At 40.4% G+C, this 27,102-nt stretch overlaps 6 protein-coding genes across 7 annotated transcripts in view; 1 reads left to right on the top strand and 5 right to left on the bottom strand.

Moving 5' to 3' along the window:
• Positions 1–3,939: 3,939 nt before the first annotated feature.
• LOC139458102 (uncharacterized) overlaps positions 3,940–27,102 on the top strand; it is a 33,008-nt gene continuing 9,845 nt past the window's right edge. Inside the window, exons 1-8 of one of the 2 annotated variants that reach the window (XM_071239415.1) lie at positions 3,940–4,047; positions 10,817–12,629; positions 12,784–12,864; positions 12,965–13,045; positions 14,211–14,357; positions 15,119–15,678; positions 16,786–16,810; positions 19,903–20,295. In XM_071239415.1, the coding sequence (XP_071095516.1) occupies positions 12,374–12,629; positions 12,784–12,864; positions 12,965–13,045; positions 14,211–14,357; positions 15,119–15,678; positions 16,786–16,810; positions 19,903–20,295 (1,543 nt within the window). In that variant the 5' untranslated portion in view covers positions 3,940–4,047; positions 10,817–12,373. The remainder of the gene's footprint in view (positions 4,048–10,816; positions 12,630–12,783; positions 12,865–12,964; positions 13,046–14,210; positions 14,358–15,118; positions 15,679–16,785; positions 16,811–19,902; positions 20,296–27,102) is intronic. The other variant, XM_071239416.1, reaches the window with a different exon arrangement.
• On the bottom strand, positions 4,819–5,145 carry LOC139458064 (uncharacterized). The gene has a single exon (XM_071239375.1). It carries the CDS (start codon positions 5,143–5,145, stop codon positions 4,819–4,821), a length of 327 nt encoding a protein of 108 aa, XP_071095476.1.
• LOC139458063 (putative per-hexamer repeat protein 5) lies at positions 5,164–6,907 on the bottom strand. The gene is made up of 2 exons (XM_071239373.1): positions 6,350–6,907; positions 5,164–5,238 (listed from the first exon to the last, which is right to left on the bottom strand). The coding sequence occupies exons 1-2, from the start codon at positions 6,905–6,907 to the stop codon at positions 5,164–5,166; spliced, it is 633 nt and encodes a 210-aa protein (XP_071095474.1).
• LOC139458062 (putative per-hexamer repeat protein 5) lies at positions 6,938–7,423 on the bottom strand. The gene has a single exon (XM_071239372.1). It carries the CDS (start codon positions 7,421–7,423, stop codon positions 6,938–6,940), a length of 486 nt encoding a protein of 161 aa, XP_071095473.1.
• On the bottom strand, positions 7,614–8,783 carry LOC139458061 (uncharacterized). The gene has a single exon (XM_071239371.1). The coding sequence runs from the start codon at positions 8,781–8,783 to the stop codon at positions 7,614–7,616; it is 1,170 nt and encodes a 389-aa protein (XP_071095472.1).
• LOC139458059 (uncharacterized) lies at positions 8,807–9,415 on the bottom strand. Its single transcript, XM_071239370.1, has one exon. It carries the CDS (start codon positions 9,413–9,415, stop codon positions 8,807–8,809), a length of 609 nt encoding a protein of 202 aa, XP_071095471.1.

Below are 27,102 nucleotides of genomic sequence, written 5' to 3'. Positions count from 1 at the left end.
GTAAATGTAATTCTCGTACTCCTATTGTTAATACAGCTTGCAGGGGACGTTGAACTTAATCCTGGCCCACTGACCGGTGATGTAACTAATCTTGACCACTCATTGTCGATCTTCCATTTAAACACCAGGAGTGTCCGTAATAAGCAAAGGTATCTTGCAGAATATTTGTCTGAATATGATGTAGTTTGTTTCACTGAAACACATCTGGATGAATCTGTAGGTAATGAAACTTTACAGTGGCAATCATTTCATAATCCATTACGGAAAGATAGAAATGCTTTTGGGGGAGGGGTTATGATATACATCACTAAGTGTTTAACATACAAGAGAATGCACGAACTAGAAAATATTACTGATGAAAGTATATGGATAAAAATATTTCTTCCTCAAGGGCCTTATTACTCTGTGCTGTTTACAGACCAGAACACAATTCTATACAGTTTTGGAGTCGGTTAGATACTTCTATCGAGGATGCATTGGATATATCTAGTAAAATGGTGATTGTCGGTGATTTAAATGAAAATTTATTATCTAACAGGAAAAATTACATAAACGAAATTTTACACAGAAAAAATTTAAGGAATGTAATTGATGAGCCCACCAGAGTCACTTCTAAATCTAGCACACTTTTAGATCCAATCATTGTTAGTGAAGATGTTGATGTAAAGGTCAGTGGTGTGATCGACTTCGATAGTACAATATCTGATCACAGAGGTACTTATATGGAAATGGACACACAAATATGCACCAAGATAGCTTATAAACGCAAGGTTTTATGTTATAACAAAGGTGACTTTGTTAAATTGAATGATCTCATAAACACTACCAATTGGTCTGTATTATTTAATGAATGTACAAATGTTGATGATATGTGTGAAGTGTTGTATGAAAGATTGAATGATTTTGTAACACAATGTATTCCATCTAAAATTGTCACTATTCGACCAAATGACAAACCATGGTTTGATTCACATTTAAGAAAGGAGTGTAGGATACGTAATAGGTTACGAAAGAAATCAAAAAGGAGTAATAAGGAGACAGATATTATAGCATACAAAAAACAACGCAATAAAGTCAACAACATGAAAAGTTATGCGAAAGAAAAGTTCTATTCTAACATCGATGAATTTCTTTCGGAACTATATATAGTAAATAAACAATCATATTGGAAATTAGTAAGATATGTCGTCAAAAACAATGGAACATCTACGAGCATCCCCCCGTTAAGGAAACAAGATACCGATGACTGTCCCACTATATTTTCCGATTTAGAAAAATCAGAGAGATTAAATGAATATTTCCAATCCATATCTACCCTAACAGAAGAACGGGAAGAATTACCATATTTCAATCAACGCACTAAGAGTATTTTTGACAAATTAACTGTCTCAGAAAATGAAATATCTGACGTTATAAAATGTCTTCAAATTAACAAGGCATCTGGTCCAGACAGAATAAGTAACAACCTATTAAAGAAAACAGTAAACCGCATTAGTATTGTTTTATGTATGTTATTCAATCATTCATTGGCTTTAAAAGCATATCCAACAGAATGGAAAAGAGCGCATGTCATGCCATTGTATAAGAAAGGAGATCATTCAGTTGTGACAAATTACAGACCAATATCGCTCATTAGTTGTATTGGCAAAGTATTTGAAAGAGTTGTATTTAAGCATCTTTATAACTACTTTCATGACAATAAATTGTTATTTAAATACCAGTCGGGCTTTCAGAAAGGCCATTCCACTGTCCATCAATTAATTGAATTGTATAATCAAATTTGTATATCTTTAGATAATAGAGAAAAATATTGCATGGTTTTTTGCGATGTGTCAAAAGCATTTGATCGTGTCTGGCATAGAGGGCTTATGTACAAATTAGAAATGTATGGTATAAAAGGGAATTTACTTGAATGGCTGTCCAGTTACATAAGCAATCGTACTCAATCAGTGTTTGTAAGCGGGGCCCTATCCAAGCCAAGGATTTTGAAGGCTGGCGTTCCACAGGGGTCGGTGTTAGGTCCCTTTTTATTCATTGTGTTTGTTAACGACATTGCTGATGAATTAGATTGCATAACAAGACTCTTTGCTGACGATACAGCACTCGGCTTTTCTTCACCAGACAATCAACTTGTTGAATCAACTCTAAATTTAAATCTGAGCAAGCTGTGTAACTGGGCAAAACGCTGGTTAATCAAATACAACCCAGATAAAACAGAAGCGGTTATATTTTCCTTAAAAGATAAATCAGACCTCATTACCTTGTACTTTGATGAATGTAAAGTTAAGAATGTTCAAAATCATAAACATTTGGGTATAACGTTTGCATCAAACGGAAAATGGTCCTGCCACGTAGAGAACATAATTAAGTCAACATCAAAAATGATAAATTCAATGAGAAAATTAAAATTCATATTGAACAGAAATACATTAAATAAAGTATATACAATCTTCATAAGACCCCATTTCGAATATGCGTGTGAAGTGTGGGATGGGTGTAATATAGAATTATCAACTCAGTTAGAAAATCTCCAACTAGAAGCTGCCAGAGTAGTTACTGGGCTCCCAAAGTATACTTCGCACACACATCTGTATTATGAAACAGGATGGGAAACGTTAATAGAACGAAGAAAGAAACGCAAGCTATGTTTGTTCTACAAAATACAAAGTAATACTGCCCCAACTTACCTTAAAGACATTGTACCAACCACTGTAGGTTCAAATATATCATATAATTTAAGAAATTCAGACAATATTGAGATTCCATATAATAGATTAAAACACTCAACGTGTTCTTTTATTCCATCAACTGTAAGGTTATGGAACACTATTCCTGCAGCAGGTAGAAATTGTACATCTAGATCCCAATTCAAGACATACATACGAAAAGAGCAAGTCATTGCACCTCCATATTTTTCCTATGGTGTTAGAAAGTTGAATATTTATCATACTAGATTAAGATACATGAAATGCCAGTTAAATTATGATTTATACAGAATAGAGGTAAAATGTGATCCAACATGTCAATGTGGTGATCCATGTGAAAACGCATATCATTATTTATTAAAGTGTCCATCGTACGTCCACCAAAGAAAAACTATGTTAATAATAATTCGGGACATTTTACAGAACGCCGTGAACAAAAATGCTAAATTAGATTTAAATTTGATGTTAAACGGAAATGAATGTTTGTCCATTATCGAAAATCAACACATCTTTAAAGCAGTGCAAATGTTTATAAGTCATACAAAGAGATTTGGGTAACACTTTAATGTACATATACTAGTCTCTCTCTTTTGTACATTTCTTGTTATCTTTACACTCATCTTCTTTTCTGTTTTTCTTGTATATGATTTACTGTACAAGCTTTGTAAATACCATGGAGAGGGAGTCCTAAGTTGGATAACTTGTTCCCAATCCATTTCAATCTGAATAAAATATGTTTAAATCACACCCGACACTCACAGAACTTGCATAAAACATGTCAATGTTTGTATATTGCCTAACGTCACACACGGCATACCACGCACTCTGAAATCTATAAATATATATATGAGCTCCTCAACTGACTTTGCATGTTAATTGTGACTCAACACGCGAGACAATCTGAGACCAAAGGGCATGGATGTTGTGCTGACAAACCAAGATCCATAATGAGGCAGTATTTATTCAAATGTCCAATCACGGGATGTTGTCATTGGACGCACCTGTGCACATCCTGTCAGCGTGCACTAGACGAGTAGACAATATATCACGAGGTGGATTTCCAACCAATATCTAGAACGTTTGATTGTAGGGATTGGAGGCCGTAATCAGTTCACGTTGATTGGATTCCCTATGTTTCCTCAGTGTTTATAAACGGGGACGAAGAGGTGTGCCTGTCCGTGTGCGACATACGCTTGCAGTCGGAAAGCGCACGTTAAATCTCCAATATAAGTAAGTAAGTAAGGTGTGCCTGGCTCAGTGTACGGCGCAGGGCGTTGGAGGACAGACTACACTGACAGTGTTCTTGGTCGTGAAGTATCGATAAAGCAAGGGAATTTAGGAGGTAAGTTTATGAATGAACTATGTTTCTTTCATTGTTATGCAAAGGGAATAGACATTATCTTCACGAATGCATCTGACAGAGAGGCACGTACGTTCAATAATAATAAAGTAATTGAGTAACCTGTCAGTACAAACTTACCTAACATAGAAGTCAAATATGTTCAATAGAAGTACAGAGTTCTCGAGTCACCTGTCAAACACCTTGCACAGAAGCCCCATTCATTATTTACCAATACAATACTAGAGCCATATTTTGCCCAATTGTTGGCTCACGTATCCCTCACTATTAGGTTGTGGGTGTTCATCTTGTTGATAGAGATGTAGGAGGGCCAAAGGGGGTTATAATATCTAGCGTGAAGCGACCCCTGTATTGACTATATCAGTTCAAGTCTATATTCCTATCCCTATTCTTAACCCTATCCCTATCCCTATTCGTATTCTTGTCCCTGTCACTATCCTTGTCCCTATCCCTATCCGTAACCCTAACCCGATCCCTATCCCAATGCCTATTCCTTTTCCTTTTCCTTTTCCTATCCCTGTCCCTGTCCCTGTCTTGTGCCTGTCCCCATTCCTATCCCTATCCCTTTTCCTAATCCTATCATTATTCTTATCCCTATCCCTATCCATATTCGTATCCCTAAACGTAACTATATCCCTATCCCTATCCCTGTCTCTACCTATATTTTTATACCTAACCATATCCGTGTCCCTATCTCTCTCCTTGTCCCTATCCATATTCCTAGCCCAAGCGTCCTAGCCCCCGTCCCCGTCCCTATCCCATCTGCATCCCCATCCCAACCCCTACCCCCATATCCATTGCAATCCCCATCCCTATCCCCATCCCCATCCCAATCACTATCCCCATCCCCATCCCAATCATTATCCCCATGCCCATCCACTTCACCGCCCCCCTCCCTATCCCCATCTCCATTCCAATCCCCACCCATATCCCAATCCCCATCTCTTTCCCCATCTCCATCCCAATCCCAAGCCCCAGCCACATCCCTATACCCATCCCCGTCACCGTCGCCGACCCCATCCCCATCGCTATCCCTATCCCTATCCCTATCCCTATCCCCATCTCCATCCCCATCGCCATTTCAATACCCGTCCCCTCCTATCCCATCTCCATCCCAATCCCCATCCCTATAACCATCTCCATCCCTATCCCCATCCCCATCACAATCACCATTCATATCCCTATCCCGTTCCCATACCAATCACTATTCCCATCTCTATCCAATCCCTATCACCATCCCCATCCCCATCCCTATCCCCATCACCATCCCCATCCCCATCCGAATCCCCATCCCCATCCCAATCCCTATCCCCATCACATCTATATCCCAATCCCCATCCCTATCCCTATCCCTTTCCCTATCCCTATCCCTATCCCTATACCCATCTCCATCCCCATCCCCATCTCAATCCCCGTCCCCTCCTATCCCATCTCCATCCCAATCCCCATCCCTTTAACCATCTCCATCTCTATCCCCATCACAATCCCTATCCCCATCACCATCGCTATCCCAATCCCCATCCCTATCCCTTTCCTTATCCCTATCCCCATCTCCATCCCCATCCCCATCTCAATCCCCGTCCCCTCCTATCCCATCTCCATCCCCATCCTAATCCCTATCCCCATCCCCATCTCTATCCCCATCCCCATCACAATCACCATTCATATCCCTATCCCCATCACCATCGCTATCCCCATCCCCATCCCTATCCCCATCTCTATCCCTATCCCTATCCCTATCCCAATCACCATTCCTATCCCCATCCTCATCCCTTTCCCCATCTGTATCACTATCCCCATCTGTATCCCAATCCCCATCCCCATCCCAATCCCAATCCCTATCCCCATATCTATCCCTATCCCCATTACCATTCCAATCCCTATCCCCATCTCTATCACCATCCCCCTCCCTATCCCCGTCCCCATCCCTATCCCAATCCCTATCCCCATCCCAATCCCTGTCCCATCCCCATCCCCATACCCGTCCCCATCCCTATCCCATCCCCATCTCCATCTCCATCCCTATCCCCATCCCAATCTCCCTCCCTATTCCTATCTCCATTCCTATCCCCATCTCCACCCCCATCCTTATCCCTATCCATATCCCTATCCCCATCTCCATCCCCATCCCTATCCATATCCTTATCTCCATCCCTATCCCCATCACCATTCCTATCCCCATTACCATCCCTTTCCCCATCCCTACCCCTATCCCCATCGCTATCACTATCCCAATCCCGATCCCGATCCCGATCCCTATCCCCATCTCCATTCCTATCCCTACCCCGATCTCCATCCCTATCCCCATCTCCATTTCTATCCCTATCTCCATACCTATCAATATCCCCATCTCCATCACCATCTCCATCTCCATCCCTATCTCCATTCCAATCCCTATCCTCATCCCTTTCCCCATCCCTACCCCCATTCCAATCCCAATCACCATCACCATCCCTATCCCCATTCCAATCCATATCCCCATCTCCATCTCCATCTCCATCCTCAGCTCCACCCACATCCCTATCCCCATTCCTATCCCCATCACCATCCCTATCCCCCTTCCAATCCATATCCCCATCTCCATCCCCATCTCCATCCTCATATCCACCCCCATCCCTATCCCCATTCCTATCCCCATCCCCATCCATATCCCCATCTCAATCCCAATCGACATCCCCATTCCTATCACTATCCCCATTCCCGTCCCCATCCCAGTTCCTATCCCTGTCCCCATCCCCATCTCCATCCCAATCCCCATACCTATCACCATCTCCATATCTATCCCTATTCCCATCCCCATCCCGATTCCTATCCCCATCCCCATCCCTATCCCCATCCCCATCCCTATCCCCATCCCCATCACAATGACCATTCATATCCCCATCAATATTCCCATCCCTATCCCTATCCCTATTCCCATCCCTTTCCCCATCCCTATCCCCATTCCAATCCCAATCACCGTCCCTATCCATATCCCCATCTCCATCCTCATTTCTTCCTCCATCCCTATCCCCATTCCTATCCCCATCCCCATCCATATCCCCATCTCCATCCCAATCGACATCCCCATTCCTATTCCCATCCTCATCTCTATCCCCATCCCCATTACCATTCCTATCACTGTCCCCATTCCCGTTCCAATCCCCGTTCCTATCCCTATCCTTATCCCTATCCAAATCACTATCTCTATCCCCATCCCCATCACCATTCCTATCCCTATCACTATACCCATTCCCGTCTCCATCCCCGTTCCTATCCCTATACCAATGTCCATTTCTATCCCTTTTCCCATCTCCATCCCCATTTCCATCCCTATCCCCATACCTATCACCATCCCCATCCCTATCCCCGTCCTCATCCCTATCCCCGTCACCTATCCCTATTCCCAATCTAATCCCTACCCCATCCCCATTCCTATCCATATCCCCATCTCCATCCACATCTCCATTCCATCCCCATCCCCATCCCCATCATTATCCCCATCCCCATCTCTATCCCCATCCCCATCTCTATCCCCATCCCATCTCCATCCCAATCCCCATCCCTATCTATATCCCCGTATCCATCCACATCTCCATCCCCATCCCTATCCCCATCCAAATCCCCATCTCTATCCTGATCAACCCCATCCCCATCCCTTTCCCTATCCCTATCCCCATCTCCATCCCCATCCCCATCCTCATTCCTATTCCTATCCCTTTCCCCATCACATCCCCATCCTGATCCCGATCCCGATCCCTATCCCCGATCTCCATCCCTATCCCCATCTCCATGTCTATCCCCATCTCCATCCCTATCAATATCCCCATCTCCATCACCATCTCCATCCCCATCCCTATCTCCATTCCAGTCCCTATCCCCATCCCCATCAATTTTCCTATCCCTATCCCTATCCCCATCCCTATCCCCATACTAATCCCAATCACATCCCCATCCCTATCCATATGCCCATCTCCATCCTCAACTTCATGCCCATCCCTATCCTCATTCCTATCCCCATCCCCATCCATATCCCCATCTCCATCCCAATCGACATCCCTATTCCTCTCCCCATCCCCATCCCCATCTCTATCCCCATTCCCATCACCATTCATATCCCCATCCCCATTCCCGTCCCCATCCCCGTTCCTATCCCTATGCCTATCCCTATCCCCATCCCAATGTCCATTTCTATCCCTTTCCCCATATCCATCCCCATTCCCATCCCTATCCCCATACCTATCACCATAATCATCCCTATCCCCGTCCCCATCCCTATCCTCATCACCTATTCCTAATCCCATTTTAATCCCTACCCCCATCCCCATCCCCATTCCTATCCATATCATCATTTCCATCCCCATCCCATCCCTATCCTTATCCCCATTCCCATCCCCATCCCCATCCACATCCCCATCCACATCCCCATCCGATCCCCATCCCCATCCACATCCCCATCGACATCCACATCCCATCCCCATCCCCATCCAGATCCCCTCCCCATCCCCATCTCTTTCTCCACCCCCATCTCTATCCCCATCCCCATCCCATCTCCTCCCCATCCCAATCTCTTTCCCAACCCCCATCTCCATCCCGATCCCCATCCCCATCCCAATCTCTTTCCCAACCCCAGTCTCTATCCCCATCCCTATTCCCATCCCCATCCCCATCCCCATCCCAATCCCCATTCCCATTCCTATCCGCATCCCCATCCCCATCCCCATCCCCATCCCTATCATTATGCCTATCCCTATTCCCATGACTATTCCCATCCCCATCCCCATCCCATCCCTATCCCCATCCCTATTCCCATCCCCATCCATATCCCCATCTCAATCCCAATCGACATCCCCATTCCTATCACTATCCCCATTCCCGTCCCCATCCCAGTTCCTATCCCCATCCCTATCCCTATCCCCATCCCCATCCCCATCCCTATTCCCATTCCTATTCCCATCACTATCCCTATCCCCACCCCCCTCCCTATCCCTATCCCCATCCCCATCCCTATCCCTATCCCCATCCCCATCCCTATTCCCATCCCCATCCCTATCCCTATCCCCATCCCCATCCCTATCCCTATCCCCATTCCCATCCCTATCCCTATCCCCATCCCCATCCCTATTCCCATCCCCATCCCTATCCCTATCCCCATTCCCCTCCCTATCCCTATCCCCATCCCCATCCCTATTCCCATCCCCATCCCTATCCCTATCCCCACCCCCCTCCCTATCCCTATCCCCATCCCCATCCCTATCCCCATCCCCATCCCTATCCCTATCCCCATCCCCATCCCTATTCCCATCCCTATTCCCATCCCTATCTCTTTCCCCATCCCCATCACCATCCCTATCCCCATCCCCATCCCCATCCCATTCCCATCCCTATTCCTATCCCTGACCCTATTGTGCTGGTTTGTTGAGCAGTCCATGCAATTGCCGTGTTGGTGAATCAGGTGTCAGTATTGCCTACAGTTTAAAGGATTGGTTTGTTGTCAGTAATTCTATCATTCGAACGTTGCCACATGAATCGATGTCACCATCTTCAAACATTTGCCACAATGCGCTGGATTGTGTCTTTGTGTCTCTATGTCAAAACAGTGAATACAACCGAAATCTTTGCGTGAAACAGATCAATCAGCATGAACCAACAAAACTATTGCTCAATGAAAACATCTAAATATTTACTTTTTTGTAAATCACTACAAGCCTGCTTAAGACGTGCAGGCATACATGTGATAGTTAAAGCCAACTGTTGTTGATTAGATTCCTATGTGAATTCAAATGTTGTGTTGGTGAGTCAGTAGGTGTCAGTGTCACTTGCCGCCACATATATAAGACAGAGTTGTTGTTGAGTTGCTTATATATGTGTTGTATTTCTGAAACAGTATGTGTTGGTGAGTCAGTAGGTGTCAGTGCTTTCCACAGCTACATGTGTAGGACTGGGTTGTTGTAGGACTGCCCATGTAATTGTTGTGTTGTTGAGTCAGTAGGTGTCAGTGCTCCCCACAGCTACATGTGTAGGACTGGGTTGTTGTAGGACTGCCCATGTAATTGTTGTGTTGTTGAGTCAGTAGGTGCCAGTGCTCCCCACAGCTACATGTGTAGGCCCTGGTTGTTGTAGGGCTGCCATGACATTATGGGATAACTTTAGTTACTGGTTTCAATATTTCCATTGTGAAATCTAGGTCCCTTATCTACAGGCCGTACACGTGCAGGCCTGGAGCAGGAAGTATAAATGTGCCTCTTCCACTGAAACTGATTATCTTAGTACAGAAAAAAAATGTTTTGAAACGGACGTTGCCATAGCAATTAAATAAATATGTGAACAACAGATTTTGTTTTGAGATTAGATTTTTCAACTACAGCGACACAACCAGATATATGCTTATTTAATACCATCATTCTGATTTTCATGTAAGATTTTAGGGGACAAAATATCTTTTTATATATAAAATCACAGTGTGTGTGTGCGTGAGTGCGTGCGTGCGTGCGTGCTTGCGTGCGTGCGTGCGTGCGTGCGTGCGTGCGTGTGCGTGCGTGCGCGTGTGCATCTTACACGTTTTTCCAGGTTTATCATGTGTTGATAGGGACTCAAACAACTATAGGTTTCAATTATTGAAAATATATCTTTGACTTATAAAATAGCAATAGAATCAATTTGCATCCGGGTTCATACAGGGAAGGACAAGTTCAATAACAAACCCAAATGGGTCAATACTTACCTGAACCATCATCACGGCGTTTGTCTCAGTGTACGTTTCTGGTTTCAGGGCATTGGTCCATATAGTTATAATTCAAGAATATTGTGTAAGACGAGTGAATCAAGCCAGACAAATCAGTTAAAACCTGAGTGACACAAGACTGCACTGCTTTGAGCGTGAGAAATGTGACAATCCAACACAACGAAACTATTGTGGGGTACACCAACGTGTTAACAGACATGCAACGCTGTTTGGGATGTTACAAGATTATTGAGAAACATGCAAGGTTGCCCTTGGTGTAATAATGTTAAAACAAAATACCGGCAACAAAACACCGAGATACTGTTAATGTACACAGAGCGGGATCTGTATCACGAGATCTACCATTTACACAAGACTGCATTGATCTTTGCATGACTGTTGTGATCCAAACACACCTGTTGTGAACATTACAGACTATTGTCTGTACCAGATTATTACTGGACATGCACGGATGTTGTGAATTCTACATGAGTGTTGAGAAACATGCACAGTTGCGATGCATGCAAGAAGGTTAACACTTTTTACAGGAAACAAAGTGCTGAACACGAACTACTTTCAATCCACACAGAGCGGGCAATATATTTAAAGAAGTCAGAAGAAAGGAAGGAGACACGCAAAAAACTTCTTAAAAGACTATCAGCATTACGCAACAGTGGTGGTGGTGTTTTGTTGGTTCATGTAAATGGAACAGAACCTTGGGACAGATGTCTGGACTACTTTGACAAGGTTGTAGGCAGTATAGTGACTGATCTGCTGGAAGCCGGAGAAGTCTACGCCAACACGTACAGACGTCAGTGGTTACAGGATATCTTGGAGGACTGTGCAGACAGTGCTGATTTTATTCACATACGCATTGAAGCAGTCACAGGTGTAGCTACTGCAGATTTCAATACAAAGCTAGGGAAGGATTACGAGAATGTGAACCCCACAACACAACAACTACTCACAGTGCGATCACAGTTGCGCACACCTTCTGTGCCTGTGCTTAAGGGAATACCAAATGACCGTCAACAGTTACATGAAAATATTCACATTCAGTTAAAAGGCTTTAAATACCCGGACACTGACAAGATACAACAAAATGCCGACACATTTGTGGAGAAACTGTGGAATCAATTTAAATTAAAGGATAACTTAACTGCTATGTCAAAGATTCCTGATGGCGGATCCTACTATCTTGGAATAGGTGAGAAGAAATCAGGGAAAACTGACCCCTATGAAACAATTATTCCTGATGTACATGGATTTGAGTTAAAAGTGGCCAAGGAAAAATTAGAAAAAAAACTCAAGTCAATGCTACAAGACTGTGTAGTATTGAATCGAAGTGAGAACACGTTCACTGCTGTCCCTCCTGACCTGATTGCTATTAGATTTCACAATCATCAAACTGAACGTCACAAAGTTGTTCTGGAGGTGGCTGTGAAGTGTGTTGAAGGTGTTGTTTTCTATGATAGTCGTGGACCGAGAACACACGTGATTGAAAACGGTCAAATTCGCAGAATGGACAAAAATGAATGGTTACAAAGATTAATGTAAACCTGTACAAGTTTTAGATGCTTACTTTATTTTGAAATCATTTGAAGCATGGGGGATAAGAAGGAAGTCCCGATAATATACGATGACATGTCCGAAGAGCCAGGTGAATCCAAGACTCCTTTTGGTGACATTCATCGTTCAGATTATATTCAGGAAGCCCAGATGGTTTACGATGAGTCAACTGATGACAGCAGTTCTCTTGGATCAAGTCCATACCAGTCTGATGAAGAAATCATAAAGAGCCTGTTTGCCCACGGAAATGAGTCCACGTCAAGTTCTGATGACCAGGAGACCCTTCATGCAGGTATTATTCATGAACTTCATTGGTGTATCACTTGGGACGTTGTTAAGATTCTTTGCATCAACTCTGTCATTGAATTTACTGTTTATGAATGTTCATGACATATATTCAACCTGTTTATCATTGTATTCACAAACGTATGTTTTGTCTATATCAGATTCCCCCTCCGTGGCAATTGACAAAGACGAAAGCAGATTAATACTGGATCAGACAGAACCTAACAAGGATACAGATCATTGTCAGTTATAAATGAATATGAGTTCATAATAAAAGTAGCAATACCCTTTCCATGGTCATAATAAATCTCTGGCAATAACTTATGTTTTGTTCCATATCAGATTTCCCCTCCATGGCAATTGACATCGAAGAAAGCAGATTAATACTTGATCAGACAGCCCTCAAGAGGGCAACAGATCCTGGTAAGTTGTTCAGAGAATATCTTACCTGGTCAGTCATAAATAAATATGAGTTCATAAATAAAAGCAGCAATACCCTTTCCATATTCATAAGAAATATCTGCCAAAAACATTGATTGTACGATTCCGACTATATCAGTTTTTAACATCTCATTGGTAGGATCTATATAGAATTTGTTGGTATGACATTTAGCCAAGAAGTAGGCATCCCCAGGGACACCAACTGTGCTCCCCTTCTTGCGGATCTGTTTCTTTGTGCACATGAATCGGAATTTCTGTTTTGACTGGCCATTCAAAACAAGGTAATTTAGCCAAGACGTTTAACATAAGCTTCAGGTATATCGATGATCTAACATCGTTCAATAACAATCAAATAGCCAATTCCCTGATTTACCCACCTGAACTAGGATTATAGGAGACAAGTAGGATGACTTCAACTATCCAACAGTCAACTTTCCATTCATGTCAAGAAATATTCCAGCAGCTTCAGCCTTCATAACTTTTAAAATACAATCGAGCATGCTCTTTCTTCAAATATCTCAAAGAGTGTCATGCGACTCTTGCTCAGAAGTTGTTTGATAAGGGTTACAACATTCAAGGCCTCGGTAAAGCTTTAAAAAACGTTTATGCTAGACATGAGGAGGACATTTCCAAATTTGACGCATCAGTGACAAAACTGATGCTATTCCCTATTTTGACTTGTACCATTTGTTTCTCATGTTTATTTCAGGTGAACAATAGACTTGCCTTTGCATGTGTTTGTGACAGGTTCCACCAGTGGGCCAGGATACGCTCGCCTTTTCGCGAACACCTGGTATCATTACTATTTGATAGTTATTCATAAACGCATGCTCATGATATAGTCGGAATTATACAATCGACTCTGCTTTATGCAGGGATTTCTATTGGATATGGAAAAGGTTTTGTCGGTTTATTTATTAGAAAATAATTAATGAGCTGGGAGGAATTAAGGATTATCATAACAAATCCAAGGGTGATTGTCTAGTGATTTCCTCTGCACGTAGCTTACAGTTAATCTCCACACAAACGGTGAGGAATTCATGTTTCTATTAAATATCCCATGATTGTTTTTTTGATTTGAACGGTCTATCTTTATGATACATAAGCATACCATGTGACCATGTTTATGATAGTTTTATTCTTTCAGGTCACAGAATATTTCCCCAATCTGCTAAGAAGCATTTGGAGCATCCTGTTAACAGATTGAAGGTGATTACAGAAGAAATCAGCGACCAACAAGTCGAAACAAACTTAATACTTAATCAGACAGACCTCAAGAGGGCAACAGATCCTGGTAAGTTGATTAGAGAATACCTTACGAGCTAAGGGGAATAATTATTATGGAGTATATATCCCTACTGAATGTAACAAGTCCCGAGACTTGACATGACCTAATTTGAATACACATGAACATATAACAATCATGACATTTTAGTAGGAGAAGGTAAAATCCTTTACAATCATCGTCTAATGTGACGTATGTTGAAGTGTATTGACGGGTGAAACCATTTGTAACTGTGTGTTTTATGTTCTGCCAATGTCCAGATCTATGACTCCATTGGTTTTAAACATTCATTAGGTTTTCGTATCATTAGGTTTAACTGAACATGGTCGTGATCGGGTGTCTGGTTGTACATTTGTAGAATCAAATTGTGTCCAAAAAGTTCAATCATTTCTCTCCCACTGAATACTAATAATTGAAATTCCAGCATTCTGATTTCCATTTAGTTTATTGTCTTTGAATTCCAAACCTGAACTAGTGTAGTCAATGTTTCACACAAGATTTATTATCTAAGGCATTCCTTGTTGTGTGTGTGTTTAGATTACTGTTAATTTGCACACAAATGTCTGAGGTATTCATGGTCTACAAATAACATATATACAGGTTCATACTGTTCTTTTTTGTTTTGAAAGACCTTTTCTTGGATTTTTAGAAGATCATGTGTCGATTGACTACTATAGACGTGTAGCTCATTGTATATTAATATTGATCATCTTTTACTTTCAACAACCCATCCACTCAGTAAAATGTTAATGATAGTTTTATTGTTTCAGGTCACACAATATTTCCCCACTCTGCAAAGGCGAATTTGGAGCTCAGTTTGCAGAACACCAGTGACGAAGTAGATGTGTTATTGCAGAACCCCGGTGACGATGTAGGTGTGATTTCAAGAGAAATCCAGAACGTTCTATACCAACATGATGGTTGGGCCTACATTGCACATCAAATGGCTCATATTGGCAAGTTTGAATGTCGCAAACTACCTAACATGTCCATCTGTGATGTGGCTATCATTAGAGCCACACAACCACTGCACATCCTGACATTTGTAGAGGACGGAGGCAAACAGGAGCATGCAGTGGAGTACAATGCCCAACTGACGAGAAGCATCATGGGTTTCATCAAGGAGAAGACAGGTGTGTCACTTGATGTCGTATATGGAGTTGTACCTGCGTCCACGTGGAAGGATGAGAAGCTGTTTAAGGAGAAGCTAGAGCGCTTAGAAACTGTAGCCAGACGGAAGGCCTTACCTGGATACCTCCACATGGATACCGAGAGATACACAGCCATAACCAAGGCATTGGTTGACCTTTATAGTGAGCCAGGGGAGAAGGTAAATTATCTCGTACAACACTAATTAAGTCTTTATCTCACAAATATCCCAAGTAATGCATCTGTTCCATCTATTGGTACCTGATGTCCTTTCTTTTAAATTATTATAACGACTGTCACATCCAGGGTTTTTTAAGTTAGCCTTATCCATCCAAGATCCATAGTGTTCATCCTGAAGCTTTATTCTCGTATTGTAAAACCCCTGGGAAACACTTTCACGTACATCGCACCAAGAAAAGAACTCAAAATCTTGCACCAGGCACAAACCATGCTGCCTTTGACTTTCAAAACAAAACTAACCCTGCCACGGCAGATTATCATTCATGCCACTAAATGCAAATTGTATTGTTGCAGTAACAATTGTAAATTTGAGGGGTGTTTGCATTACATGCAGAATGATAGCAGCCTATCATCAACTTTTGCTGACTGCACTGAAACTTAGTGACATGTCACACCCGTCTAGACCAATTTAGATTTTGGAAATCGCATGGCAGATGGCGTCACCAATATCTAGTGTTATAAAATATATCTTCTAGTGTTGTTTAAAAACAACACACAAGACAGCATATGTAAACGTAGGTAAGGTTGTATCCATCGATCCCGTTGACAACAGTTAAATGTCTCATGTTGGTTGCTATTATGATAACGTTTCTGGCATTTATAAACATGCTTTGACATTGGTCACATTCTGTACGGTAACTCGGGTCACAAAGGCATTACAACAGCATATGTTGGTTTTGACATAATTAATTGTGAAGGAAGGTATAGATTCACTGAAATAAATCAACAGTTGTCAGTCAGCAGACATTTTGAAACAGCGACATATACAGTTACATTTTAATGGAGAGGTCAAAAAAGGGTAGAAACAACTATGAATGTATTTTAACTTGATGAGACAACAGAGAGCTTGAAACGTGTCACTTTTTCATAGCAGACAATGGCACACATATATTTTGCAATTCAGCAGCATAACAATTTCTTAAACGCCATCATCTGTGTTTCCATTATTCAGATTGACCAACTAACATTCAACCTATACATTTCACTCAAAACCGTGGACAGCTGTTTCGTCTTTTAATAATTGTTTTCTATTCCGGTTGAACTACAGCCTCAAGAGGACCCCCCAAACCCAGGTGATAAACAGTTTTATAATTCACACAGTAATAAGACAATGCACACCTAATCGTCAGAGACAATCACAATGTCCAGTCATATAATATCATATGTTTTTGTCGACTGTTTTTTTATTGAAGAGGATATCAAACTGTTTAAGCTTGGCTTTGTCTCCTCATATCACACGTCCTACATTGATACGGGAACCAGAATACCTGTTTTCAAAGCGAATTTGTCACTCTTTTCTGTCAAATTTCCACAGTAAATTAAGTTTCATCAAATTAAATTAACATAAAAGTACATTGTTTTTTGCCTCACATACATATGATCAAGTTAAGTTCATTCCATTTGGAGTAAAGGGGTAGGTTTCGAATGTCCGATGGGCCCTAGATGACGCCATATCCGGTTCCGGGGGAGGAGGCGGCCATACGAAGCGCTCGTAGAATGTTAAAATATCAAAATTAAAAAAAGCGCAGGTAAAACCCTTCGTGTTCATTTTTTTCTTTTTTTAAAAAAAAAAAGAAGTGGTGGTAGTGGAGGGAGGAGGTGGCGGAGGGAGGGAGGGAGGGATTTGGTAGGAGGAAGGAGGAGGAGGAGGTGGGTTCTTTGTTTTGGTTTGAGAGATTGGAGGCCCTGAAAAGGGCCGTTGGAAAACAAACTGGAAACGGCAGGAAACTGTAGGAAAACTGGAACACTGGAAACGATTGGAAACTGGAAACGATTGGAAACTGGAAAAAACAATGAAGTACATGTAGCATGTCCCATGCGTTAGTCACTTTGTTCAGATGATCTATCTTCTTCATCCTCCACCTCTTCCTCCTCCTCAGACTGGTGACGTCGTTGGTGCTTTGAAGGGTGCTTTCTTGAGGGGCTTCTGTCCCGTTTTCTTTTCCCTAGACGTGGTGTGATGCATGGAGTTGTGCGATGCATTCTTTTAGAGCACGGGCGTGGATATGCATAGCTTCTATGAGATGAAGCACTTGTGTCACATGTGTCGACATTGACGGCGCTGCTGAAGTTTTCTTTCGACTGGGATCTGGGCAATCTGCAGCGAAATGACCCAAGACTTGGCAGTTGTAACATGGGCCCTTGGGAGTCTTCTGCTTATCTTGACTGCTTATCTTCGGACAGAATTAGTGGGGGTGACCTTGAGTGTGGCACTCGGTACATGTCACTTCAGGGTAGGTAACTGTGACTGTCGGTCTGGCACTTCATACAGTTGTATAGAGACACAGTTGTATACATGGTTGATTTCATAGAATGCAGTGAGTGTGTGAGTTCTTTTTGTGAAGCCACTCAGACTGCATTCCATGAGATCATCATCAGCATGCAGACTAATGATGAAAATGATGATTTGGAGCTGGTTCCAGTTGCGCACCCTTTGCCACTGTACAAAGGGTGCCGCTGGGATTTGGAACAAATTCCTCCATGGCAATGCAACAAGTGCAAAGGGTGCCTGCTAGTCTATGTGCATGGCACAAGGGCACGTGATGGCACATTTCAGTGCATCTACTGTAACATTGTCCTGAAGGACAGATGTCAGACCATCCGTGCCTTTGTAGCACAGTCCCTTTGTGGGAGAGGAAGTAATCTACTTCTTCTCTGAAACGGCCCTTTTCAGGGCCACCCATCTCTCCCGAAAGAACGCGTGCATCCATTGCTTTGACTACCCTCCAAAAGTCACCTGACTACCCTTTAAAAAAAGAAAGAAATGGACATTAAGGATTTAACGTGCGCTTCTTTTAATTTTGATATTTTGATATTTTACGAGCGCTTCTTATGGCCGCCTCCTCCCCGGAACCTGATGTGGCGTCCTCTTGGAGGTGCGCACGCCTCCCGGAAACGGAAATGTCGCCATCTTGGATGCGCGCGCCACCGGAAACGGAAGTGCCGCCATCTTCGATGCGTATGTATGAAGTTACATGATTTGTAACATTATAATTATTGCTCAATATGTTTTACACCTGAATGCAAACCGAAACGTTCTTTGCGTGACCATCTTCATGTTCATATATCATCTAGTTAAAACTATTACTTACTAATTATCTTAATCATAAAAACAATTACAAAGTATATGCATTACATATATAATCAAATGCAGGCTGATCACACGCTCTCTCAAAATAATAGTTACAGTTATTCTCTTTGGATTCCCACCAAATAATATCCTAGGGTCACTGTTGCCTTACCCTTACAAATGTTATCCGATGGCAATGAGTTCGAATCCCGGATTCGCCCCGATTATGATCTTATGAGGATACATTTGTGCTAGTTTACATAAAACATGTTGTATAAGTTAAGAGTGAACTGACCTGTATCAGACCAGATTCTCTCCCAGTTTCCACCTATCTTCTTCGTATGAGGATAATGCATCACATACAATTTTTCGCATTACACGTTATGTTTATCATCTTCTAACCATAGACGTCAGCCCATAACGTTGTGACAACATAAATGGGAGTCCACAGAGTAACATCATATGTACTTATTATCATAAAATTGTGGTTAGTGAGTGAGTATGATTTGACGCCACTTTTAGCAACATTCCAGCAATATAACGGAGGAGGACACCAGCTTTAACCACTAGGCTGCCCAGTGTAGACTAGGTCTTCAGCAACCCATGCTTGCTGTAAAAGGCTACTATGCTTGTCGTAAGAGGCGACTAACGGGATCGGGTGGTCAGGCTCGCTGGCTTAGTTGATGTATATCATCATACACCAATTACACATGTCTGTCTGTCTGCCCATCTATCCTCAATTCATGAAATATCGTTGAAAACGAGACATTCGCTCTGAATTTCACAGGTCGTTTACTGTCGATTTTCACTTGGCCTCTGGTGTATTTGAAAAGAACAGAACACAATATCACTGAATCAAGTTGTGTATCCTACAATTTGTTCTACTATTATTTGTTTGAGATTTACTCATTTTCAAAGTGAGAGCAGAAGGAGAAGCATGTTCGTAATGAATAGAAAACAACATGAAAGGAAAACGTCATCAGAGATGTGCAAGCCTATTAGCAGGGAGACAAAACTATAATGGCTTTAGGACATTGACTATATTAGAATGTAAATTCCACATGCATGTGTTCAAAGAGCATTTTTCTGTTATAGAGGCTCGAAGAGACACAAGTCGTGACCAATTCATAAATGCCTGCCGTTTCGGAGACCTGCAAACAGTCAGGGCCGCCATGGATTGGCTGGATGTGAACGGCGCCGGATCGAACGGGGTTACACCATTAAGAGCTTCAATAGAGAATAGTCATTTCACTGTCATGAAGTTCCTTGTGAAGAAAGGAGGAGCCAATCCGACACTGGTGGACGGTGAAGGTCGAAATATTCTTCACTTGGCCAGCATGAGAGGAGATAGGCAGAAGGTGGAGTTTATCCTCTCACTGAAGAAGATGGACATAAACGCCAAAGACAACGAAGGCATGACAGCCGCCGACTTGGCAAGACACTGGAAACATAAAAAGGTGGTGGAAATCCTGTCATCCGATAAGTCAAGTAAGTAATATCCTGAACAACATCAGCGTTCATCACAGCAAAAAAGTGTAGGTTTCCGTCTTCTGGAAACCTTCCGGAAACCTTCCCATTTTGTTCACTTAAGTGTGAAACACCTAAAAAAATTATCTTGAAAATACCAAGAAATTTGAAGGTTGCTGAAGGTATCTAGAATTTTCTTCATGTCTTGTTTCTAGTTATTAATGTTAGCCTGTGCATATCAGATAGCTGTTGTAATATTCTGTGTTATTTTAGTTGTAAATATCCTCCTAAAACTGATATCTGTGGGCATGCATTGTTCACAAGTTCGATTCAAAACATGGGTACAAATATGTGAATCTTATTGCTGGTGTCACCCACCATGATATCGTTGCAATATTGCTAAAAGTGGCAAAACAGCATTCTCACTCAGAAAAAATGGAAAGTCATTGGCTTTGTGCTTTGGCATTTGGCCCTGATGAGATTATAAGATTAGTTTGGAACAGCATCAGTACTTGTTATATCTGGACAGTGTAGTTTCATGGGAATATGAAACAGAATACAATTGTCCCAAATTGGTGCATACGACTAATGGCATCCATAGAAAACACCTAAATAAAGTACAGAAAAAATATCAATGTCATTTGTCTACTAAGGTGAAACTACAACTTTTGTTAAGTGAGCTGTATTTATAGTAGGAAAACATTCAGGGTATTAGTGCATTTTATATTTGTTCAGCAACTATGTTATGGCTGATCAGTATTATATTTCTTTATGCTAATGAAGCAAAACAAATAATGTTTTTGGAAAAAATATCTTACTTATTGATTATATGACATTTCATTGGTACATATCACAAATTGAAATTTGATCAAGTAAGAAGAGGAACTAGCATAAAGTGGTGTTTGCAAGACCTAAACAACTTAGTAAAATCTCAGAAGAATGTCATGGAGGAAGAGTATCTAAAGTCAATTATGTCAATGTTGATTGGTACATTCTATAGAAGGGATCTCGGGAACTACTACTGGGACTTAATTGATACTCTAAAATGATTGTAGTAGGTGACTTTAATGCTAATATACTAGACAAAATTGAATATTTACAATTATTTTACAACCTAATACAACTTGTTGCTGAACCTACACGAGTAACTGATACTACTAGTACTTTGCTTGATCTCATCTTTACCACTGTTTATAGCATTGTAAATGAATCAGGTGTTCTTCCTCCAGTATGCACTGATCATAGTCCAGTATTCGTTTCCCTCAGGTTTGGAAAGGCACGTAAGGAATCTTTTAAGCGATTTATATATGATTATAACCATGCTTACTACAGTGGCCTAAGTGATTGTATTGCTGCCACTGATTGGGGAAGTATTATTGACCACACTGATATTGACGTGTCTATTTCACTATTTACTTCAAAAATATTACAGTTGATAGATCTGTACATACCCCAAAAAGAAGTGGTTGTACGACCAGGGGATTATTCTTGGATGAATGGCCACTTGCGAAAGCTGATGAGGAATAGAAATCAACTGCTAAAAGAAGAAATTTACAGATTGATTGGGACTGCTTCAGATTAGCATGGAACAAAGTTATTACTGAAGTAAGGAAAGCTAAGCGCGCTTATGATTTGTAATTAGATGATACTATTCATTCAGAATGTGGTACTAAATCATGGTGGCGCTTAATTAAAAAATTCAAAGAGCATAAAATAAATTTAAATACACAATCCCCTCCTATTATGATTAATGGAGACGTTGTTGATCATCCCAGTGATATTGCTGAGGCTTTTAATGACTTCTTTATTCAACAAGCCCAAGTTGAAAAACCTGAGAAGAAAACTAATAACTTACATGAGCCGGTAAATAAACTTAACGACTTGCTCTTGTCTGAAAAAGAAGTCCATGATATTTTATTAAGTCTAAATACTACCAAAGCTAAAGGTCCAGATAATATTGGTAATATGCTAATAAAAAAACTAGCTATACCTCTATGTGCTCCCATTACTTTACTGTTCAATTTATTGCTACGACTTTCCTCCTTTCCTTGTCAATGGAAAACATCTCTTATTGTTCCAATCCATAAAAAAGGTAGTGTTCATGACTGTAATAATTATAGACCATTAGCCCTGACAACTTCTCTTTCTAAGGTATTTGAAAAATGCGTATTTAAGCATGTCTACAATTTTTACTTGTATAATGATATCATAACCACTTCATAATCGGGATTCAAACCTGGAGATTCAACTGTTTATCAGCTAACTGAATTATATCACGTGATCTCCAAAGCCTTGGATGATGGAAAGGAAGTTCGCGCCATATTTTGCGATATAAGTAAGGCGTTTGATCGTGTCTGGCATGAAGGCTTATTAGTTAAATTAAAGTCAACAGGGATAGGGGATAATCTTCTGGACTGGTTTGGAAGTTATCTTTGTAATAGACAACAGTCTGTAGTAAATAATCTCTTTATGTCAAATTATAAACCTGTTCTAGCCGGAGTGCCACAGGGCTCAGTTTTAGGACCTCTGTTATTCCTTATTTATATTAATGATCTGACTCATGGGATAACGAGTAATATTAAACTTTTTGCTGATGATACATCTTTATTTCTAATTATTGAAGATACTGAATCCACAGCCGCTATATTGAATAGTAATTTAGAATGTTTATCAAACTGGGCAAGTAAATGGCAGGTGAAATTTAGTCCTTCCAAAACGGAAGCCATGTTATTTTCACTAAAATTAATCCTAGTCCTAAATTACCTCTGCGAATGAATGATATTCTTATACCTGAAGTAAGTGAAGTAGGACTTGTATTCCAGGAAGATGGAAAATGGCACAAACACATTGAATATATTGTACGTAAAGTGAGCCCATTAATTAATTGTTTTGCGTAGCCTGAAATACCGTCTAAATCAAAGAACGCTCGAAACCATGTACAAATCTTTTATTTTACCTATTTTTGATTATTGTGATAATATTTGGGATAATTGTAATAATGAACAAGTAAGACTATTAGAAAATTTACACTTGGATGCTCTACAAACAATATGTGGAGCAGTAAGATGAACCAGTCACAAAAAACTTTATAGGGAAACAGGTTTATTTTCACTGTCCGACAGACGACATTGACTTCCAGACCAGTACTGGACGCTTATCCCAGTATAATCGATCTTTTTTGCCATCTGTTATACAGGCTTGGAATGCACTTGATATTAATATTAGAAATGTAGATTCCTTATCTCGGTTTAAGCATTAATTTCTAGAGAAACTAAGCTTACTGCACATTTTACATCTTTTGCTAGTTATGGCCAGTGGCAATGTCAGGTGATTTTATCTAGACTTAGGCTAGGTTGTGGTGATTTAAAATCACATTTATTTGACAGATTTCTGATTGATAATCCCATCTGTCCATGTGGCCTAAATAGAGAAGATGCTTTTCTCTATCTTGTCCACACTATGCCAAGTTTAGAATTGATAAATACTTTTTTGTTAACCAGCTCAGCATACATACTATATTCCACGGCAATGAAGATTCATCTTCCTCAGACAATGAATACATTATAAAATCAGTTCACAATTACATCATTGAAACAAACCGCTTTACGTAAGTTATGTGTCAACTTAAGAATATAAAATGCATTTGGTATCTTGCATTCCATTTTATTTCATGTTGTGTCACTCATTAATGTCTGCTCTATAGACTTCATTACAATCTACATGTATGATGTACATTATTAGGAGAAGCATTAATATAGGCCTTTATGGCCTGTTTGCTAATCCTTTTTCCATTTTGTAATGCTATTTAATGTAAAATCTGAACATTAATGAAAATAAAATACTGTTTAAATCAAAGTCAATTATGTTTCTGCAGTAAACCACAAAAGTCATTCAGATTTGTATAGTCAGCGTCGGTCACAGTGCTTTGGCATAAATTCATTCAGACTTGATTACTGTCATAATAAAACCACCAACAGTCACACTGATGTGGCATTATGCATTCAGAATCATCACTTTCTGAGGTGAATCTGTTGGTTGTTATCGGGAGGATTGTTCATCATCCGGCGAGTCCCTTGTCTGAATTGTGTGAGCAAGACAGCCAAGGGACGTTACTCCCTGCATAGACCTACTCAGCGTTCCGCTAAACAACTTAGATAGCCCGCTAAAATACCATTCTGACAAAATTACCTTGTGCAAAGGCATCAACGACACAGCATTCCATGCAAAAACTATCAAAGAACTATTTCTCCTCCATCTCATGTCTAAACTAGCATGCTATGACAAAATTTTCGATATAATAGCATCGATCTAGGACTCACAACTTTGGCGGCAACGAACAGACGTTTTGCTGATGACGGGCTTGCTGACTTCTAAATCTTAAATTCCAAACTTACTGTGTGTTGATACATACATCAAAACATACAACATGATCTATATGATTTGTGGGACAAGGGGAATGTGTTTTCTATGCATTGATTCCTCACCTGATTCAAACGAATCCAATAGATAACATTAACAACTGTTTTTTCATTCCTATTTTAATACAGTATGTCTGCGCATGCGTTAAACGCGCATGGCAGTCAGGTACTGTTTACCCAAAACAAATTATGCAATCATAGGCTTCTGATGAATAAACATTTTCTTACAGCCAGATAATAATCTGACGTCATGTTCATAACAAATCTTTTCTAAGAAAATAATACAAATCAACTTCAATCTATATTCTTCTAATAACTGATAATCTACCATGACAGTTATACTACTATCATAAGACGACTTAGTCATTCTTTTACAATATATTTTCGTGATGTTTTGTTCACAAGGAATCAAACTATTTCAACACATACAGCGATATTGAAACTGTATAAGTGAATGTATGAAACAAAACATAAGATATTTTGAAATGGTACTCACCTGATTGTGTAACTGTAACTTGGCTAATGTTGCACCATCACTAATGAAGAACAGCCTTATCATTAAATGTAATGAATTACCTAAACATTGACACAATTTTTGTTGACGTCATAGCTGGTTATCTGTCTTTGATGAGGTCGGAGAAAAACGACTTTGGTATTTTGATTAATATATATCCCACCTAATTTTCCTTATATGAACAGGGAGAGAGCTCCATATAGAAGAAGAAACATAAAGTGAGATAATAAACTTCGACAGAATCGAACCTTCAAGTCAGACCTCGGAGCTGAATCATACTTGACATGTGGCAGCTCCGAAGTCAGATCCCAGTGCCCCGTCTGGTAACCTCACCTCCATAGCAATATTCTGTAGTCTCTTCTGTCCCAGACCAACTTTCCCGATCTGCTTCCAGAATTCGTTCTTATTTCCTTCACACAAGTTCTGCTATCCTGTCACTGTTGTATCGACGTTTAGCTCGTTTCACTTCAGAATCAAATCGAATCTCTTTCTCTTCAGCTTTGTATGATGGTTTGACACTTTCGTATTCAAACCGTCACAATATCTAGAATTAGCTCGGGATCGGGCATCACCTTCAGAGAAACCAAACAGTGTCTATGGCCAGCTCCTTTATTGGGTACTTCTCGACAGTCCATTCACATTTAAAATAAGAACTATTTTTACATATAAAGTACAAAGTCATATAGAACATTTACAGTTTCTATGAAAGAAGCATACGCAGTTACCACAATAGTGCGTGATATTGAACAATGATTATACATAAGAGTGTAAATGTCATGATATACCGATGTATCATGGGCTAAGTGATAAAACAATCAATTGCAAAAAACAATATTAAAGTCAGTCTACAAAGATACCTGTGAACAAAGCTTACATAATCTTATGTGACACTTATTTTCAGCCACTCCTAATTATGATTACGCCTTGCTAAATGGGACTGCCATAAAGTATGTCTTATTTACATATAAACCTAGTTAAACCCAATATCGGTATCGAATGTACGCAGATTTAAATATAAATAAAAACATGCGTTGGCTGTAACTTCTGAACATATATCATTTATTGTTTTATGCTGGTATATGTTATACTTGAAGGCCATATCTATAGTTTATCTAAACTACCGCAGCAAACAAACTGTATCTGATAGCATCCACATACACTGAGTTAACGGGCCCATTAACAAATGTCCATTCACATCACTGAATGGTATAATGTATGGATATATGTACATTTTAGGCATTGCTCGTAATGTAGACATGTTTGCTGAAGCTGTGTTACAAATGCATTATGCTCAGACCTATGTAAGTACAAGAGAGTAACCTATGTTATTTGCACATCGCTAACAGATTAACTAAATGATTACTCAGAACATGTTTGATATTCAATATATGCTGTACATTTGACAGATAAGTCCGTCAAATAGATACAACCCACTTAACATATTTGCAGTTATACACGGTCAATAACATAAGTTTAAACACCTTTACAGCTGATAATATTGCTCAACATACGATACGAATTATAAAACAATTTACCTTATGAATTTTGAGAAATAGTAAAGTGAACATGACTTACCTTCAAAGAAACCAAACAAAGTGTCTATGGCCAGCTCCTTTATTGGGGATTTCTCGACAGTGAGGTACCCCCGGGGCTAGCCAGTATATATAGTATAGATACCTTGACTTGTCACGAATTTAATGCATGTTCAATTATCAGCTTGATAAGAAAATTTGAGTTCGTGCGCCGAGAATAATAATAATAATTGATGAAGTAGTCCGAAAATATTGATATGAGTTGGACGTATCAGCAAACGTTTGACAAGCGGTCATTGCGATAGAGGCTGAGACACGTACAGATAGATAATACTGACTATGCTCTGAGGATGTAATGTAATTT

Source organism: Haliotis cracherodii, unplaced genomic scaffold (assembly GCF_022045235.1).
Source record: "Haliotis cracherodii isolate W230 unplaced genomic scaffold, xgHalCrac1.p SCAF_12, whole genome shotgun sequence".
In the NCBI taxonomy this organism is placed as follows: Eukaryota; Metazoa; Mollusca; class Gastropoda; order Lepetellida; family Haliotidae; genus Haliotis; species Haliotis cracherodii.
This window is presented reverse-complemented; position numbering and strand designations above follow the sequence as displayed.

Excerpts from the sequence above, each read along its gene's own strand:
- LOC139458062 (XM_071239372.1), bottom strand. The coding sequence starts at position 7,423 with ATGAGGACGGGGATAGGGATGGGGATGGTGATAGGTATGGGGATAGGG.
- LOC139458064 (XM_071239375.1), bottom strand. The coding sequence starts at position 5,145 with ATGGCGATGGGGATGGAGATGGGGATAGGGATAGGGATAGGGATAGGG.
- LOC139458059 (XM_071239370.1), bottom strand. The coding sequence starts at position 9,415 with ATGGGGATGGGGATGGGGATAGGGATGGTGATGGGGATGGGGAAAGAG.
- LOC139458063 (XM_071239373.1), bottom strand. The coding sequence starts at position 6,907 with ATGGGGATGGGGATAGGGATGGGGATGGGGATAGGAATCGGGATGGGG. Across the intron at positions 5,239-6,349 it reads GGATAGGGATGGAGATCGGG|ATGGTGATTGTGATGGGGAT; the intron begins GTAGGGATAGGA and ends ATAGGGATATGA.
- LOC139458061 (XM_071239371.1), bottom strand. The coding sequence starts at position 8,783 with ATGATAGGGATGGGGATGGGGATGGGGATGGGGATGCGGATAGGAATG.